Source organism: Bubalus kerabau, chromosome 7 (assembly GCF_029407905.1).
Source record: "Bubalus kerabau isolate K-KA32 ecotype Philippines breed swamp buffalo chromosome 7, PCC_UOA_SB_1v2, whole genome shotgun sequence".
In the NCBI taxonomy this organism is placed as follows: Eukaryota; Metazoa; Chordata; class Mammalia; order Artiodactyla; family Bovidae; genus Bubalus; species Bubalus kerabau.
Window position 1 is genome coordinate 121798626 of NC_073630.1, and position 19376 is coordinate 121818001.

A 19376-nucleotide genomic window follows, 5' to 3' on the forward strand; every position below is an offset into this window, starting at 1 on the left:
TCAGGGTCGCCATGGAAAGTGACCATCATAGAGCTCTGCTGGCTCCGCCAATTCCCAGGCTGCAGTGCCCTCACAGGGATGATGCCAGAGATTGCATGTGTGGGGGTCAAGGTTTCATTGGAGCGGTCTAGTCAAAGTACTCAATAAATCAACCAAGCTAGGCTTCAACAGTACATGAACCAAGAACTTCCAGATGTTCAAGCTGGATTTAGAAAAGGCAGAGGAACCAGAGATCAAATTGCCAACATCTGCTGGATCATAGAAAAAGCAAGAGAATTCCAGAAAAAAACAGCTGCTTCATTGATTATGCCAAAGTCCTTGATTGTGTGGATCACAACAAACTGTGGAAAATTCTTAAAGAGATGAGAATACCAGACCACCTTACCTGCCTCCTGACAAACCTGTATGCAAGTCAAGAAACAACAGTTAGAACCAGATATGGAACAGCAGACTGGTTCCAAATTGGGAAAGGAGTACATCAAGGCTGTTTATTGTCACCTTGCTTATTTAACTTATATGCTGGGCTGATTAAGTACAAGTTGGAATCAAAAGATTGTCGGGAGAAATGTCAATAATCTCAGATATGCAGATGACACTACCCTTATGGCAGAAAGCAAAAGTGAAAGTGAAGTCGCTCAGTCGTGTCCGACTCTTTGCGACTCTGTGGACTGTAGTCTACCAGCATCCTCCGTCCATGGGATTCTCCAGGTGAGAATGCTGGAGTGGGTTGCCATTTCCTTCCCCAAGGGATCTTCCCGATCCAGGGATCGAACCTGTGTTGATCGAACCTGCCTTGCAGGCAGACACTTTAACCCCTGAGCCACCAGGCAAGCCCTAACAACCTCTTGATGAGTGTGAAAGAGAAGCGTGAAAAAGCTGGTTTAAAACTCAACATTCAAAAAACTAAGATCATGGCATCTGGTCCCATCACTTCGTGGCAAATAGATGGGGAAACAATAGAAACAGTGAGAGACTTTATTTTTTGGGGCTTCAAAATCACTGCAGATGGTAACTGCAGCCACGAAATTAAAAGACGCTTGCTCCTTGGAAGAAAAGCTATGACAAACCTAGATAGCATATTAAAAAACAGAGACATTACTATGCTGACAAAGGTCCGCCTAGTCAAAGCTATGGTTTTTCCAGTGGTCATGTATGGATATGAGAGTTGGACTATAAAGAAAGCTGAGTGCAGAAGAATTGATGCTTTTGAACTGTGGTGTTGGAGAAGACTCTTGAGAGCCCCTTGGACTATAAGGAGATCAAACCAGTCAATCCTAAAGGAAATCAGCCCTGAATGTGCATTGGACGGGCTGATACTAAAGCTGAAGCTCCAATACTTTGGCCACCTAATGCAAACAGCTGACTCATTAGAAAAGACCCTGAAGTTGAGAGTTTGAAGGCAGGAGGAGAAGGGGACGACAGAGGATGAGATGGTGGGATGGCATCATCGACTCAATGGACATGAGTTTGAGCAAGCTCTGGAAGATGGTGAAGGACAGGGAAGCCTGGCGTGCTGCAGTCCGTGGGGTCACAAAGACTCAGACATGACTGAGCAACTGAACAACAAAAATAAAACAATGACAACAGGCCCTGTGAGGAGGGCTAGAGTTACTGCAATATAGCATTTAATGTTTGGTTTTCATCAAAAACTACATGCAATTATACAAAGAAACAGGAAAGTATAGCTGAAAGAGAGAGAAAAAAAAGCAGGCTGTACAAGCGTCTTGGGAAGGGTCCATATGTCAGAGTTAACAGACAAAGTCTTCCAAGCAGTCACTGCAAATGTGGTCAAAGAACTACAGGGAACAGGCAGATCTCCTTGCCTAGGGAGGTAGTAAAGGCAGGTATGATGGCAGGGTCCCATCCTTCAGAGGTTATCAATAAACGGTTAGGAATTAGATGGAAACTTTGAAGGTGAGAAGTATAACTGAAGTGAAGAATTTACTATGAAGGCTCAATAGCAGATTTTCAACTGGCAGAAGAATCAGCAAAGACAGATTGATAAAAATTAAATAATTATACAATAAACAATTATACAATCCGAGAAACAGAAAATCTCCCAAATTTGACAAGAAACATTAATTTACACATCCAAGAAGCTCAATGAACTCCAAGTTGGACAAATACAAACTACAAGGAGTGAAGTGAAACTAATTAGATTAATGGTTGATTTCTCATCAGAACCACAGAGGCCAGAAGGCAGCAGGACAGCATGTGCAAAGAGCTGAAAGAACCAGAATGCTATACCCAGCAAAACTGCCTTTCAGAAAGCAAGGGGAAATGAAGACATCCTGAGACGGAAAAAGCAAAACAAACAATTCAGTATTAACAAACTCAGGACTCAAAAAACTAAGATCATGGCCTATGGTCCCATCAGTTCATGGTAAACAGATGAGGAAAAAGTGGATTTTATTTTCTTGGGCTCTAAAATCACTGTGGATGGTGACTGCAGCCATGAAATTAAAAAGGTGCTTACTCCTTGGAAGGAAAGCTATGACAAACCTAGACAGTGTATTAAAAAGCAAAGACATCACTTTGCCTACAAAGACCCACATAGTCAAAGCTACAGTTTTTCCAGTAGTCATATACATATGTGAGAGGTGGACCATAAAGGCTGAGTGCCAAAGAATTGATGCTTTTGAACTGTGGTGCTGGAGATGACTCTTGAGAGTTGCTTGGACTGTAAGGAGATCAAATCAGTCAATCCTAAAAGAAATCAACCTTGAACATTCATTGGAAGGACTGATGCTGAAGCTCCAACACTTTGGCTACCTGATGCAAAGAGCCAACTCATTAGAAAAGACCCTGATGTTTGGAAAGATTGAAGGCAAAAGGAGAAGAGGGAAGCAGAGGATTAGAAAGTTGCATGGCATCACCGAATCAATGGACATGAGTTTGAGCAAACTTGGGGAGATACTGAACAACAGGGAAGCCTGGTGTACTGCAGTCTGCTGCTGCTGTTAAGTCGCTTCAGTCGTGTCCGACTCTGTGCCACCCTGTAGATGGCAGCCCACCAGGCTCCTCTGTCCCTGGGATTCTCAAGGCAAGAATACTGGAGTGGGTTGCCATTTCCTTCTCCGTACTGCAGTCTATGGGGTCACAAAGCGTGGGACACGACTTAGCGACTGAACAACAATAAACCTGCCTTACAAGAAATACTAAAGGAAGTTCTTCACACTGAAAGCTACTGACTCCAGGTGGTAACCTGGATCCACTTAAAAAAAAAAAGGTAAAGAGTATCAGTAAAGGTAACTATATAGTTATGCTGCTGCTAAGTCGCTTCAGTCGTGTCCGACTCTGTGCGACCCCGTAGACGGCAGCCCACCAGGCTCCCCCGTCCCTGGGATTCTCCAGGCAAGAACACTGGAGTGGGTTGCCATTTCCTTCTCCAGTGCATGAAAATGAAAAGTGAAAGTAAAGTCGCTCAGTCATGGCTGACTCTTAGCGACCCCATGGACTGCATAAAAGATAGCATAAAATGTATTTTTCTCTTAAATTCCAAAACAATTATATAAAACTGTATGTATGTATCAAACCATGTATATACATTGTCAGCCTACAACATATAGAAATGGCATGGAATGTTTCCAAAAAGTGGAAACAACCCAAACATCTATCGGTTGATGGGTGGATAAACAAATGTAGAACATATATACAATGGAATACTATTCAGCAAAAGAAAGGAATGAAGTCCTGACACCTGCTACAGGATGAATGAACCCGGAAAACATTATCCCAGTAAAAGAAGTTGGTCACACAAGACCATTTATTGTTGTTGTTTTGTTCAGTTGCCAAGTAGTGTCTGATTCTTTGTGACCCCATGGACTGCAGCACACCAGGCTTACCTGTCCCTCACCATTTCCCGGAGTTTGCCCAAGTTCATGTCCATTGAATTGGTGATGCCATCAAACCATCTCGTCCTCTGTTGCGCCTTCTCCTGCCCTCAATCCTTCCCAGCATCGGGGTCTTTTCCAGTGAGCTGGCTCTTCCCATCAGGTGACCAAAGTGTTGGAGCTTCAGCATCAGTCCTTCCAATGAATATTCGGGGTTGATTTCCTTTAAGATTGACTGGTTTGATCTCCTTGCAGTCCAAGGGCCTCTCAGGAGTCTTCTGCAGCACCGCAGTCACATAAGACCGTTTATTACAGGGCTCTATGTGTATGGAACGTCCAGAAAAGGCAAATCTGTAGAGACAGGAAGATTAGTGCTTGGTGGTGGCTGAGGATGGGGATGACAGTGGGTTGGAGGAAGTGGAGGTGACCAGTAAAGAGGTGACGCTATATCCCAAAATTGACACTAACGATGGCTAACCAACTCTGAATGAACTAAACGGCAGGTGTGGAGTCCTGGCTCAAAAAATAAGCTTGATAAGAACACAGACTATAGCTACTCTCAAAGCAAACAAACAAGTCAACAAAACAAGGAAGAGCTTACTGAGGGCACTGAGGTCAGCCATGTGAGCAGCCCACGCAGGCAGTCCCTAGGCACAGCCACCCTGGCCCTTCCTAAAGACGTGTCAGACTTCCCAGGGAGGATATCCCTAAATGCCCATCTGAGCCTTGAAACATCAGCAGTTAAGTTAAAAATAACCCTAAGATTCCTATAATATTAATGACAACAGGGCAGCCTCCCTGTCCCTGCTCTTCCTCAGACTATAAGCTCCCTGTACAGCGCCAGCACAGCGCCCAGCTGACTGCGGGTGCTCAGTGTCGTCTGCAGGAGTGGGGGACAGATGGATGCAGAGGGTGCATCTGGCCCGGGGCTCTCACTGAGGTAGACGAGCCCCACGGGACCCTGCTCCGGGTGTGCATGTGTCAGAGGCCAGTGCTCCCGTGGGTGCTGTGCACACTCACTGGAAGGCAGGCTCCAGCTGGGCACCCAGTAAAGGCTCAGGGGAGCCAATACCGACGCCTTTGGAGTCAGACGTCTAACAGGAGGTAGTGCTGTAAACAGACAAAAGGAAACAGGTGGAGCTTCTTCCCCAGCCAGTCCCTGCTCAAGTGGAAGATTCGTTCATTCAATATTTTCAGTATCCATTAAACACCAGGCAATGCTGAGGCCCAAGGCATACAGTGATGCATAAAACAGACCTGGCCCTGCCCCACTCTAACTCACAGTGAGAAGGCAGATGTTCATGAGTCACACAGTTCATTCTGTGGTTATAAACCATGATAAGGATGATGGTGGAGTGGACGGGTGCTGTGAGAGACGACTTCAGGGAAGGTGACCAAGGACGAGCGTATGAGCAGGCTGAGGGGCTGAGGACGGGTCAGGGCATGTGAGGAAGAGCTTAACACCTGGAGGACGTGTGGGAGAGGCCAGGATACGATGAGGAATGGGGATGTGCCTCCAGACAAGGCTGTGAGGGAGGCAAGAAGCCTCACATGGGGTTTTTACTTTATCCGAGGTTCAGCTTATAAAAGGTGATATGTATGGGAGCCTGGGACAGACTGGCACAGGTGAGGAGCAGGGAGAGGGCAGACTAAGGCAGACATCCAGGTTTCCAACCTGAAGAACTGTGTGAATGGCACCATCCGCTGATGGGGACACAGGGAGGGCTGACTGCAGGTGCGGGCGTCTCATCTGCTCTCCTTGTGGGAGATCCAAGAGGGCGTCAGTAGGAAGTGGGGCTGACAGTTTGGAGGGCGAGAAAGAGGCACAGCTGGAGGATAAATCCAACAGGTGTGAGCCCATTCATGGCACTTAAAACCATGGAAGAGCATGCGATCATCTCAGGGGTAAATGCAGAATCAAACAGAGGCAGTCCAGAAAAAAGGCTAGGGCAAGGTTGCTGAGCCAGCCAAGAGGACTGGACAGCAGAGTGAGAGGTGGAGGGGACCCAAACAGGTGGGAAGTTCCAGGACCAGGGGTCAGCAGGGCCAATGGTGCTGAAAAGTACCAGTGTCCAGCGTGGAAACAGCCGTGAGCTGACGGCCTGCATGTCCTAAAGGGAGGAGGCAGGGGTCTTGTGCAGGCCTGTGCTGAGTGAGGGGCCCGGTGCGCCTGGGTTGGAGAGCTGAGGTGTGTCGCAATGCTGACAATGGGCTTTCAGACAGTTCTACTCTGACTGGCCCTACGACTCTAGCTAACATTGCTATCTATTCAACATAGTCTCAAATAATAGATTCTTTTTCTTAAGTTTAATTTTTTATGTTTCTCTCAATTCATACATGCAGTTCAGATGTCCCTAAGCCTCTGGCACTTTTTATTATTTAGATTTCCAGGCAGTGACATTCATACCACACAATTCACAAAAGGAACATCTGTATTTTAGGAATCAGGGCAGGAAACATACACTCCAAATCCTGACTGGTCCTTGCCCCATTAATTTTCATTCTCATTATTCAGGGTTTTTCAAACTTATACAGCTTCTAAAAATGGTTTTTAAAATTAAAATCAAAGTATAGAAAACAAAGAAATAAAGTACAGGTTTAAAACTGTTAAACACCCAAATCTCACCAGGCTTCCTTTCGAATGCAGAGCTAACCAAGACCAGAGCAGTGCTTACTTCCTCCATGGAAGAGGCTCCATGGCCTCCAGCTTCAGACATGCCATGATCACCACAGAGAACCAGCAGACTGGGCAACAGAGGATCTCTCTCCTGTGAGGCAAAGGGAAGGCATTTCAACTGTACCCAGACTGGGGAGAACACATGATCTTGTTAAGAAAACTACTTCAGATTTCAGCTTTGCTTTGTAAATAGTAGCTCTTTCTAAATGAGTTACTTTTATTATTTTTTCCAACCTATGAACTTACAGTCAGATTAAAGGGTCAAGGTCAAGTAATGTCATAAATAGGGACTTCACTGGCAGTCCAGGGGCTTCCCTGGTGGCTCAGCTGGTAAAGAATGTGCCTGCAATGCAGGAGGCCTGGGTTCGATCCCTGGGTTGGGAAGATCCCCTGGAGAAGGGAAAGGCTACCCACTCCAGTATTCTGGCCTGGAGAATTCTGTGGACTGAATAGTCCATGGGGTCACAAAGAGTCGGACACGACTAGGCGACGTTCACTTTCACTTTCTGGCAGTCCAGTGATTAGGACTCTGCCCTTCCACTGCAGGGGGCTTGGGTGTGATCCGTGGTCAGGTAACTAGATGCCACGCACGGCCAAAAACACCCCCAAAACTAACAACAGTACTGTCTTAAGACAAATGGGATTAAATGGAGGTCACAGAGCACAGGGCAGTCTTCTTATCTGTCACACACAGCTGCCCTCTGCCCCTAGGGCTGTGGCCAGTGGCTCCTGCTGCCCCTGGGATGGACCCGACAGGCTCCGAATTGCCCGTGCTGCTTCTCTGCCTGGAACATACCTTCATACATGGCTTACTGGCACTCCCACCCGCTTCAAGCCTCTACTCACCACTCACATGTCCTCAAAGACTGCTCTGATTATGCAGTTTAAACTTTCGGCCTTTCTCTCACACGTACACTCCTCCCGCCCTATGTTCTGCTACAGTATCAACTTCTGTCTGGGACACCTCTGACTCACTGATTACGCTCCCTGTGTTCCCTCCTGGCTAGAGGCTAAGCTCCTCAAGTGTCTGTACAGGCACAGTGACACAAGGCATTCAGGAGAAATTATCTGGATGAACAGGTGGAGATACTAAGAGCCACTCTTCGGCAGGGCCGCTGGGTACAGCGCCCAGCACACGGCAGGTGCTACTGTAGGTGAAGGTTGCCTGAGTGCTGGTGGGCATGAAGCTCACGCAAGGTCGCCCGAGTTCACTTCGGAAGCTCCATTTCCCCCAGGAAACACTGGCACCTTGACAGGCTCACCTCTGCCAGCAGTGCGGTGTGGATCTTCATCAGGATGCTGTCCATCTCACTGAGCTTGTGCCCAACCAGGGGGCTGCTGGGCCCAGAAATGTGGCCGATGTGGTCCAGCCCGAGGTAGTGCAGGATTAACATGTCCCAATCCTGCCTTTTTAGTACTTTATCCAAGTGCCTTGTAACATTATTATCCACCTTTAAAGGGAAAAAAGCACGTATCAATAGCTTCCCTAATTTCCTTTGTGTTCACTCTTCAATGAAAAGTGACATGGTTATTTTCAACTCTAGTGGTTTTTTTTAGGTACTCAGATTCGTGGGAGTTTGCAAAGACCACAAAACAAAACAAACCTCCAAAATAAAAACTGTCTTAAAAAATGTTTGCATTAGATCAAGCTTTCATTAATATTTCTGTCTCTAAGTTATAAACACAACATATTATAATTTAAATGCACAAGGGCTGTTCTGACAAAACAATTCTGTAAGATCACTACTGGAGCGTAAACTAAATAAATAAATAAATAAAACAATTCTGTAAGATCGCTACTGGAGCATAAACCAAGCTGACCAGGTGACCAAGTTCAACAGGGCTAAGGGCAGCTGGGTAAGACAGAGCAGTACCCAGAGTTCAAGAAACCAGCGGAGTGAAGCTGAGGGCATGTGTGTCCTGTAAGAACGCTATTCAGGGAGGAAAGAGACACACACTCAGTGGTTCCCACTCAAACAGCCCCCGAAAGACCCATTAGCCTGCAGAGCCCTGACTCCTCAGATGGCCCTTCTCCCTTTCACTGAAGAATCTACCATGAAGAGAAGTACTTTTGAGTGGTCATACACAGGAAGGGCAGTAACTGCTGTCTACACAGGTCACCTTCAGTGAGGCAGACACTCCACAAGGCCAAGCAAGTGGACCCATCCAACGCCAGCTCAGACTTGTGGTGCCTCTGCCCCAAGGGCCAGCTTTCTCACTGTGGGTCTAATTATGCCCTTTTCCTCTTTGGAGGCTGCACACCCAGCCCGGGGTCGATGCCTCTTGGGACCAGGCTCACCCAGCACACTCATGCTGCCAACCCCATAAAACAGCTGTGAGGCATGATCCCTGGCAGACCATGGAGACCTCGGGCTCTGCCATGCACAGATGCTGTCAAACTCAGGCCGAGGGACTCCTCCTGGGAAGCCCTTCCTGACTGTTGGTACCCATTGACAGGTATCCATCTGGGCTTTAGGGTCAGAGAACTAAGCTCACACCTGTGTCAGGGTTTATATTTCTGGCTTGGAGCTGATAATGGGAAGGAACAAGTTTTTCAATCTCTCCATACTATTCTTATTGTATTATTAAAAGCCACATACAATGCAATGTTGCCCCTTGCTAAGAACAGGGTACCAGGCTGTCTCATTGGATATATTTTTCTTAAAAACTGACCTCTGTATAATCTGATACAAAAAAAGAGGTTGTTCCATCATATTCCACAAAATGCTTTGGAAATAATTTCACCCATGTTTCATCTCCATAAAAGATGATTCTTTTCCCAGCAGCTTTGGCTCGTGTGATCACATTGTCTTCCAGCAACGTAGGAGAATTGAGGTTCCTGACGACATCGATGAAGCCAGGGAGGCTCCCTGTCAGCAACGCCTGCAGGAGGGAGCACTCAGGAGTCAGTCCATGGAATCTGCCCATGGTGTCCAAGTGTGGTGTGGTGATCAGGGACGGAAATGACTTGATGACTAAAAGAGGCAAGCATAAAGCTAAAGTGACCCCAGTACTGAAGGCTGGGTCAGTGTTAAGACAAAGCAGGGCACAGATTCTGGGCAAAACCAGCAAACTAAGTAGTGAAGAACTGACCATATTTCAGTTAATGAGAGGATAAAGGAGGCGGCTGTGGGGTAGCCAGATGATAGCTGTGGTCAAAAAGGCAGTGATGGATTTTAAGAACTGAAGCAGATGGCAAAGGGCGGGAAGAACTCTGTATATCCAAACCCACTGACTGGTCCTCACCTAAGCTTCAGATCTGCCTCATGCAACAAGCAAACTCCTGACCCTAAAATCCAGCAATTCTATTGTCCACCCCTGAGAAAGAATAGCTTCCCACTCACCCAGGGAGGAAAGCAGCCTTTAAACAAGAATTATCTCACAGTAAACTGGCCCAGGGATGCTGGTAGGACACATTCCGCGCCCCCCCCCCCCCCAACCCACTGCCAACACACCGTAATTATTGAAAAAGTGGGTGGGTGTAACATGTCCTCACAACTTTCTGATACAGAATTAAGTCAATCACTCCCCCACCCCACCCCTGCACTTGAGCAGAGTCTAAATGGGTCACGGGTCTTTGGGATCTGGAGTGAGCTTGCAACCCACAACACTGGCATCCAGGGACCTGTGTGATAAAAAATAAATAGGAATCTGGACAATGTGAACAGTGTAACAATTCTGCCAAGACCTCTCTATCAGCAAATTAACAAAAATGAATTAATCTTCGACTTGGAGAGTGAGGAACTTGGCAAATCCTCTCCCCCAAGAGCAACGATAAATCTGGATATAACTGTCAAAAACAACCACTATAGGACTTTAAAAACTCAGTAAGGATATACACACCGAAACATTCTTGTTCAAAACAAACTTTCAAATTCCAGTAGAAGCTGTGAGTACTTGTGGCGTTTTATCATGGGCCGAGGTGACAGAATTCCAGCTGAGCTATTTAAAATCCTAAAAGATGATGTTGTTAAAGTGCTGCACTCAATATGCCTGCAAATTTGGAAAACTCAGCAGTGGCCATAGGACTAGAAAGGGTCAGTTTTCATCCCAATCCCAAAGAAGGTCAATGCCAAAGAATGTTCAAACTACTGCACAGTTGTGTTCATTTCACATGCTAGCAAGGTTATACTCACAATCCTTCAAGCTAGCCTTCAGCAGTACATGAACTGAGAACTTTCAGATGTACAGTCCGGGTTTAAAAAAGGCAGAGGAACCAGAGATCAAATTGCCAACAATCACTGGATCATGGAGAAAAGCAAGAGAATTCCAAAAACAAACAAACAAACCAAAAAAACAAAAACAAACACAAAAAAACCCCATCTACTCCTTTACTGAGTACACAAAAGACTTTGACTGTGTGGATCACAAAAAACCGTGGAAAATTCTTAAAGAGATGAGAGTACCACCTTACTAGCCTTCTGAGAAACCTGGACTGGTTCAAAATTGGGAAAGGAGTACGCCAAGGCTATATATTGTCACCTGCTTATTTAACTTCTATGTAGAGTACATCATGTGAAATGCCCGACTGGATGAATCACAAGCTGGAATCAAGACTGCCAGGAAAAATATCAATAACCTCAAATATGCAGATGATATCACTCTAATGGCAGAAAGTGAAGAGGAACTAAAGAGCCTCCTGATGAAGGTGAAAGAGAGTGAAAAAGCTGGCTTGAAATTCAACATTAAAAAAACTAAGATCATGGCATCCAGTCCCATCACTTTATGGCAAATAGAAGGGGAAAAACTGTACATAGTGGTAGATTTTATTTTCTTGGGCTCCAAAATCACTGCAGACAGTGACTTTGCCAACAAAGGTCCATATAGTCAGAGCTATGGTTTTTCCAGTAGTCCTGTATGGATATGAGAGTTGGACCATAAAGAAGACTGAGAGCCGAAGAATTGATGCTTTCGAACTGTGGTGCTGGAGAAGACTTCTGAGAGTCCCTTGGACTGCAAGGAGATCAGACCAGTCAATCCTAAAGGAAATCAACCTGAATATTCGCTGGAAGGACTGATGCTGAGGCTCCAACACTTTGGCCACCTGATGCAAAGAGCCAACTCATTAGAAAAGACTCTGATGCTGGGAAAGATTGAAAGCAAAAGGAGAAGGGGGCAGCAGAGGATGAGATGGTTAGATAGCATCACTGACTCAACAGACATGAATCTGAGCAAACCCTGGGAAATAGTCGAGGACAGATGAGCCTGGTGTGTTGCAGTCCACAGGGTTGAAAAGAGTCAGGCATGACTTAGTGACTGAAAAACAAGTTCCTCTCTTGCACACTTAGCCATGAGTACCAGGAGGGGCCCACCCAATTCAGTGCTCCATCGAAAAGTCCCATGCCAGGGACAAACTGAAAATGGGGAAGGCCGTCATGGCTCTCTGAGGCTTCAATGCTGGTTGTAGAAACACAGAACAGAAAACGCAGAAATGGAGTCTGGGGTATGGGATGATTGCTGCAGACCTCTGTGAGCTCCCACACATTCCTGGAATCTGGAAGGCTGTGTGCATACATGGGGTGAGGGTACACCCAGGAGAGAACAGAGAGCACTGTTCGGATAACTGAGAGAGCTATCTGTTCCTTCCAGCTGTTTGAGACTTGCTCAGACAGACAGTAAGAGTTAGGGAGATGCATAAACTGACTGAAGATGAGCGTGTGGCCCAAACCACACACCGGTCCCTTTGCCGAGGGCAGAGGCCACATCACATGTGTGTTTAAGCACAACCTCTGACCAGTCATTGGGTCACCACTCAGCCATGCTCACCTGGCTGCCCCTCAGGAAGACTAGCTTTAAAAAAACAAACAAGAGCAGAGACATCTGTGAGTGTACATCTCAGGACCTCATGAGAAACAGACTCTAGAACTAGCTTCAGCAAGCCACCAAAACAACAGTGACAACCGCCACCACTCCTGGGATGGGGATCAGAACCCAGAGCTGAGGTGGGAGTTACACAGATGTATACAGCTGTTAAATCTCAACAAATTATGTTATACTGTACTGTATGAAAATTCTGTCTCAATGAGGTTATTTTTTATGTTTTTTTTTTTTTTTTTTTTTTTTCGCTTTTCCCACTAAGTTTTATTTGTGCAGCCCCGGGGACAGAGGGCCTGAACCTAAAAGAAGGTGTTGGGCCTCTTGGTGGTGAAGCGTGGCTTGTGCTGGCATCAATGAGGTTATTTTTTAAAACTTGACCTTTTCATCCTAAAAATCTGCTCTCTAAAGGCAACCAGTTACTTTGAATGAATATCTTTTCATCCTTTTGTTCTGTATGTATATAATCACAAATATATAAAGTACACATTTTATGAAAATGGTAACTATATAAATAATTCTGCAACCTGCTTTTTTCACTTAAATCTTTCTGCAGAAAGCATACAGGTATTTCACCTTTTTTTTTTTTTAAACAGCTGCAGTACTCCAGAGTTTGGAGGTACAGTGTATTTATCCAAGACTGGTTCAATGACCACTGCTTTTGAAAAGCTTCCCGTTGGGAAGTGCCATTGGAGCCGCGGTGTGAGGGCATGGTGTCGTCTAGGTGAGGCAGAGTGGGGCTTTCCAGAGCGAAACACAGCAAACTGTGAAAACCCCACCGTGAAAGGGGGTGGCACACGTGGGGAACGTGTGATCTGCTGGATAAAAGACACAGGACAGGGAAACGGGCTTAGATGAGGCTGAAGAGAGAACAAAGGCAGGACCACGCACCCTGAGGCCTGAGTTAGGAGACACAGTGTGAGCCGCGGGGGGTTGTTGGGAGTGGAGCAGAGCGACCTATCTGTTCGGACAGGTTCTGGGTGAGAAGAGGTGCTGGCAAGGGTTTTACAGGCTGAGATCATAGCAGACTGGATGAGGGTGGGAGTAGTCCAGGCTGAGTCTAATTCAGTCACATGAATAGTGTAAAGAGATCTGTTCGTCTCACTTCTTGTGAAGAGTGTTATAATTAGCCTTTTGGGGTCTACAGTGTGCTGGACAGACTGTTCAGGCGCCTCTGAGCCGATCACCAGCAGAGTTAGGCACTCCCGCTGACGGCCTTGTCTCTTCCTGTGGACGCGTCACACCCTTTGTCCAGCCGCCAGCACACTGTCGCCTCTGACCAGACCTTCCTGACATATCCTGGGATTTACATCTTGTTTGCTGTGTTAACTGTAAATGATTTCCCTCCTTTATCGTCAGTGGACTTTTGTTTATGATGTCTTCTACCACTTAGGGTCGAATCTGTCCATCCCTCCCTCTGGGCTTTCATAAGACACTTCCCTCCTCCTCCCACTAGTCTGAGCTCACACGGACATTTTCAAGAAGGGCGGGACTAGCTGGGATCCCCTTCAACCCAGGACACACGCAAGCAGCAACCAAGTTACAGCTGAGAGCCTCGGAACTTTGAGTGAGCGCCCTTCTGTCAGCTCTTTGGAGGCCTTCCCGGGGTTGCTGTGGTCTTGGGAGCAGTAGTTTCTTGTCTTTTGAGAATTAAGGAGGGCTCTGCAGGGACGACTGAAAGAGAATCTGGCCTGGCCACCTCATTCTGCAGTGTCACTGAGAACACGTGTGACCAGCAGAGGCTCTGGAAGCAGACAAGCACAGGCTCATGCTCGGTTTCTAATGTCAGCTGTGAGATTTTCACCACTTAAATCCTGCTTCCTCATCCAGGAAACGAAGAGAGTGGCGCCGACGTCACGGAGCCTCGTCCGTGGGCTGTGGTCAGAGGGCAGAAAACAGTGCCCGCACCATGGGCACGCCGCAGCCAGTGGTAACTGCTCATTATAACAACTGCAAATGCCCCCGAAAGGAAAGGATTCATGAGTTAGCTACAACGTCATAGAAGAAGCTACTGTATAATCGTGGCTGCCCTGATAGCTCAGTTCCTAAAGAATCCACCTGCAATGCAGGAGATCCTGGTTTGATTCCTGGGTTGGGAAGATCCCCTGGAGAAGGGAAAGGCTACTCACTTGAGTATTCTGGCCTAGAGAATTCCATGGACTGTATGGTCCATGGAGTCACAAAGAGTTGGACACGACTGAGCTACTTTTACTTTCACTGACTGTATAATCTTAACACAGAATAGAATTTGAACATGCTGCTAGGAACTTCCCTGGTGGCTCAGACAGTAAAGCGTCTGCCTGCAAGGTGGAAGACCTGGGTTCAAGCCCTGGGTCAGGAAGATCCCCTGGAGAAGGAAATGGCACCCCATTCCAGTACTCTTGCCTGGAAAATCCCATGGACAGAGGAGCCTGGTAGGCTACAGTCCATGGGGTCGCAAAGAGTCGGACACGACTGAGCGACTTCACTTTCACTTTTCACTAGAGACATCAGTCTTGAAATTTTAAAACTGTGTTTCATGACAATTGTATCAGCACCTCCAGATGAACTAAGTCCCTTCCTTAAGTGGAAGCAGGGCAGGGGACACACTCTTTAGTTTGTGCCTTACCTGATCCTATCAATTCCAGAGCTGTAAACCCCTAACTCCAGGATGGAGTTCCTGTATACTATTTCCTCACTGGTGAAGGATGAGGAACAAGAACCTACAAGGACCCAACACAAAACACTGGTTTGGTGAAATGAAGCAACCTGGAGAAAGGAGGACCACACTGGTCGATATGCAGGACTGAACAGAACCTAGGGCAGGCATGCTCAGATACTTTTCCTTGCAAAACTGCCCAGATTCCTAATGACACTTTTCCTATCAAAATGACAGAGGAATGAGTTCCTTCCACACTTCTGCTGACAGGACAGACAGAGAATCAATGATCCTGATGGTCATGAGCCTGGATGCCTTTCTTTCAGCTTGCAAGGGACTCTTCAGCAGAATGTCTGCTCGCTGAGAAGCTGTTCCTGAGCAACCTAACTAGAGGGGGCCTCTGCCACTGCCCATCACTCTCCTCATGTTCTCCTCCTCAATTTCTTCCGTAGCACTTGCCACTTACTGAAACTGCTCTGACTATTTATTTGTATACTTACATATTTTCTGTCCCCTCAATTAGAAAGTAAGCTTCATGAGTTTAGGATAGTTGCTGTCTTGTTCTTCACTGAATCCCATGAAGGGATTCAGAAAAAATTTTTGAGCCAATAAATAAAGCTTTATCCTTTCCTTTCTCTATAGTTCTTGAGTAAAGCACTATGCATGTCAAGTCTCGCCCACTAGGCTGAACACCTGAAGGTGGTTTATACAGTAAAAGCAGAGATATCTGCTGAGGCCAGGGCATGCTGATTTGGTCACTGTATATACTAAGATACTGGATGAGTCATTTAATTTATTTGAGTTTGCTTCCTCATCCATAAAATCAAGAGGTTGAAGTAGATAACCCTAGAGGCTCCTCTCAGAATTCTGACTGACTCACTGATGATTAAAAGCAGCAGGCTAGCAAAGAAGATGGTATCTCTTGGATTAGACTGGCCGAGAAGATCTGGCTCTAAATCTGTTATGCTTCCCATGAAGCATGAGCTCTGGCTACCTGACAGAGGGCATAAATCATGAGTCTTAGTTCCAGTCTATCTGGAAGGCTTCATCAGCATTCTATTGCCCCAGCCAGGAGGACAGCACCAAAGTAGTTTCCACTTAGCTAAAACTGGGACTCCAAGTAAAAGACAATAGAACATTCTTCTAAAGCTCTCAAAGAGCCAAACCATGATCTATAATACATTAAGTCAAACTGTTTACCTTGATTCGAGGCATAGTAACTGTAGGTGGCTTTGCTTCAGCCACAAAACTGAGAGATGATCCTTTTTCCACAAGATAATTTGTGTAGGGCATAAATTTCACACCTTTTGATCCAAACACAAAATCATCTCTCAAGGCATCTATCAGCAGAATAACAACTTTACTGAAGAGAGGTGGTGGAAGCTCGGTCCAGTTGGAACTGGCTCCTAAAGTGTTTGAAAAAGAAAAAGGAAATTGAATTTTAAACTCTTTTTTAGTATCCAGGAACTTTATAATCTGGTTTCTCCCTACTTCTCCAGCACATACTCTGTCACATCTACACATTCTGACCCAAAGGAAAGGGCCTGTTCTTGGGAAACAACGCTGGGGTCAGAGGATGGGTGACAAGTAGGCTCAGGAGCCCCCGTATCGAGGAGAGAATTGTCCTTAGCATTGTGGGGTGTACTGACACTGGGGAGTTCCTTCTTGCGAGTCCTACAACGGGATATCAGGGAGCTTGATACAAACAGTGCTGCAGGGAACGGATGGGAGAGCATTTACAAACTGTCTTTCCATAGTTACAAAACGCGAGTTCTTTTACCTAATATTTATTGCTGGGTATTTGAGGGCTCTACGCAGGGAGGTCTTTACTGGAAAAAACGGGCCCTTGGAGGAATGCCACAGAAGAAAACACGAGAGGTCGCAGGAATCTTACCTGCTGTGTCTTACTGAGCAAAAAGGATGCCTGGAACAGGGAGTGACCCAAACATCTGCTCAGGGAAGGGGGTTGTGGTTCACTGGATTGAGTACAGCTGGGCAGAGTCTTACTTTTTACGGGTACAGAGAGCTTACTTTGCGGTGACCAGGGACGAAGATCTTAGTGGGGCTGGTACTGGTGCTGGCCACCAAGTTGCAGGATACAGAAAAGGAGGCTGGAGCGGCAAGAAGGGGATCCTAGGAGGTCGGGATCAGAATGGAAGAGACCCCCCGGGAACCCCGGGAAGAAGATGAAGAGGCGAGGCTCGTAAGGGCACAGTAGGGCCCGGGGAGCAGAGACGCTGTGGGGAGGAGGGCGCAGTCGTACCAGCAGAGGGTTCGGGCGCCGGGGACTCTGCTTGCCGCTCCGCTCCGGAAAAGACGGGAGCCGGGAAGAAGCCCCGGAGGAAGAGCGCGACGCCGAGGACCTCGATCACGACGCAGCCGGCAGCGAAGGTCCCGGAGCCCAGCCGCATCGTGCCCACCCTCCGCGCCGAGATCCGGATTCCCGGGCACCGGGTCACTTCTCGCCCAGGAGTAGAGGCTCTCGACTCCACCGCCGCCGAGCAGGCGAGAGCCGGAGCGCCTGACAGAGTCCCTGCGTCCTTTCCGCGTCCGCCGTCGCGCCGGAAATACGCACCAGGAGCCAGCCGCTTCAGGAGAGGCGGCCCCGGGCTCAGACTGCACTTCCGGTGCGCTCCAGGTTGGTGCTGTGAAAGAGCTGCACTCAGCGTGCCAGCACATGTGGAGAACTCAGCAGTGCCCACAGCGTTGGAAAAGGTCAGTTTTCATTCAAGAAGGGCTATGCCAAAGAATGTTCAAACTATCGCACAATTGCCCTCATTTCACTTGCTGGCAAGGTAATGCTCAAAAATCCTTCAAGCTAGGCTTCAACAGTATGTGAACTGAGAACTTCCAGATGTACAAGCTGGATTTGGAGAAGGCAGAGGAACCAGAGATAACATTGCCAACATCCGTTGGATCATAGAAAAAGCAAGGGAAAACATCTGCTTCGCTGACTACACTAAAGCCTTTGACTGTGTGGAGCAAACAAACTGCGGAAAATTCTTAAAGAGATGGGGCTCTCAGACCACCTTACCTGCCTCCTGAGAAATCTGTATGCAAGTAAAGAAGGAACAGTTAGAACCGGACATGGAACAATGAACTGGTTCCAAATTGGGAAAGTGCAGTTCAGTTCAATCACTCAGTCGTGTCTGAGTCTTTGTGACCCCATGGACTGCAGCACCCCAGGCTTCCCTGTCCATCACCAACTCCCAGAGCTTGCTTGAACTCATGTCCATTGAGTCGGTGATGCCCTCCAACCATCTCATCCTTTGTCATCCCTTTCTCCTCCTGCTTTTAGTCTTTCCCAGCATCAGGGTCTTTCCCAATGAGTCAGTTCTTCGCATCAGGTGGCCAAAGTATTGGAGCTTCAGCATCAGTCCTTCCAATGAATATTCAGAGTTGATTTCCTTTAAGAGTGACAGGTTTGATCTCCTTATAGTCCAAGGGACTCTCAAGAGTCTTCTCCAACACCACAGTTCAAAAGCATCAATTCTTCAGTGCTCAGCTTTCTTTATAGTCCAACTCTCACATTCGTACATGACTACTGGAAATACCATAGCTTTGACTAGATGGACCTTTGTTGGCAAAGTAATGTCTCTGCTTTTAATATGACGTCTAGATTTGTCATAGCTTTTCTTCCAAGGAGAAAATGTCTTTTGCCCCTCCTATTGTTTTGTTGGGGCTTCTCCATTGCCCTTGGATGTGGGGTATCTTTTTTTTTTTTTTTTGGTGGGATCCAACAATCTTCTTTCGATGGTGGTTCAGCAGTGAGTTTCAATTTTGGAGTTCTCCCAGGAGAAGATGAGCGCTTGTCTTTCTACTCCATCATCTTTATGTCATGCCAAATCAGGAAAGGAGTACGTCAAGGCTGTATATCGTCACCTGTTTATTTAACTTATATGCAGAGTACGTCATGCAAAGTGCTGGGCTGGATGAAGCACAAGCTGGAATAAAGGTTTCTGGGAGAAATATCAATAACCTTGGATATGCAGATGATAGCACCCTAATGGCAGAAAGCAAAGGGGAATTAAAGAGCCTCTTGATGAAGGTCAAAGAGGAGTGTGAAAAAGCTGACTTAAAACTCAACATTAAAAAAACTAAGATCATGGCATCCCGTCGCATCACTTCACGGCAAACAGATGGGGAAACAATGGAAACAGTGAGAAACTTAATTTTTTTAGGCTCCAAAATAACTGCAGATGGTGATTGCAGCCATGAAATTAAAAGATGCTTGTTCCTTGGAAGAGAAGCTGTGACAAACCTAGACAGCATATTAAAAAACAGAGACATTACTTTGCTGACAAAGATCCATACGGTCAATGCTATTGTTTTCCCACTGGTCATGTATGGATGTGAAAACTGGACAATAAAAAAGGCTGAGTGCTGAAGAATGATGCCTTCAAACTGTGGTGTT

At 46.6% G+C, this 19376-nt stretch overlaps 1 protein-coding gene across 11 annotated transcripts in view; it reads right to left on the reverse strand.

The window, feature by feature from the left end:
* Positions 1-17529, reverse strand: part of PIGG (phosphatidylinositol glycan anchor biosynthesis class G (EMM blood group)) — a 42494-nt gene extending 24965 nt beyond the window's left edge. For 7 of the 11 annotated variants that reach the window (XR_008717306.1, XR_008717305.1, XM_055589347.1 and 4 more), the window contains exons 1-5: positions 17226-17529; positions 16163-16368; positions 9184-9393; positions 7773-7961; positions 6460-6601 (exon numbers count right to left, since the gene is read on the reverse strand). Coding sequence is in view for 7 of the 11 variants with exons in the window: in XM_055589347.1 (XP_055445322.1) it covers positions 6460-6601; positions 7773-7961; positions 9184-9393; positions 16163-16368; positions 17226-17373 (895 nt within the window). In the remaining 4 variants the exon portion in view is untranslated. Of the gene's footprint in view, positions 1-3845; positions 4144-6459; positions 6602-7772; positions 7962-9183; positions 9486-16162; positions 16369-16856 lie in introns of those variants that run through there. The other 4 variants (XM_055589346.1, XM_055589348.1, XM_055589353.1 and 1 more) reach the window with 4 other exon arrangements.
* Between the last annotated feature and the right edge of the window lie 1847 nt (positions 17530-19376).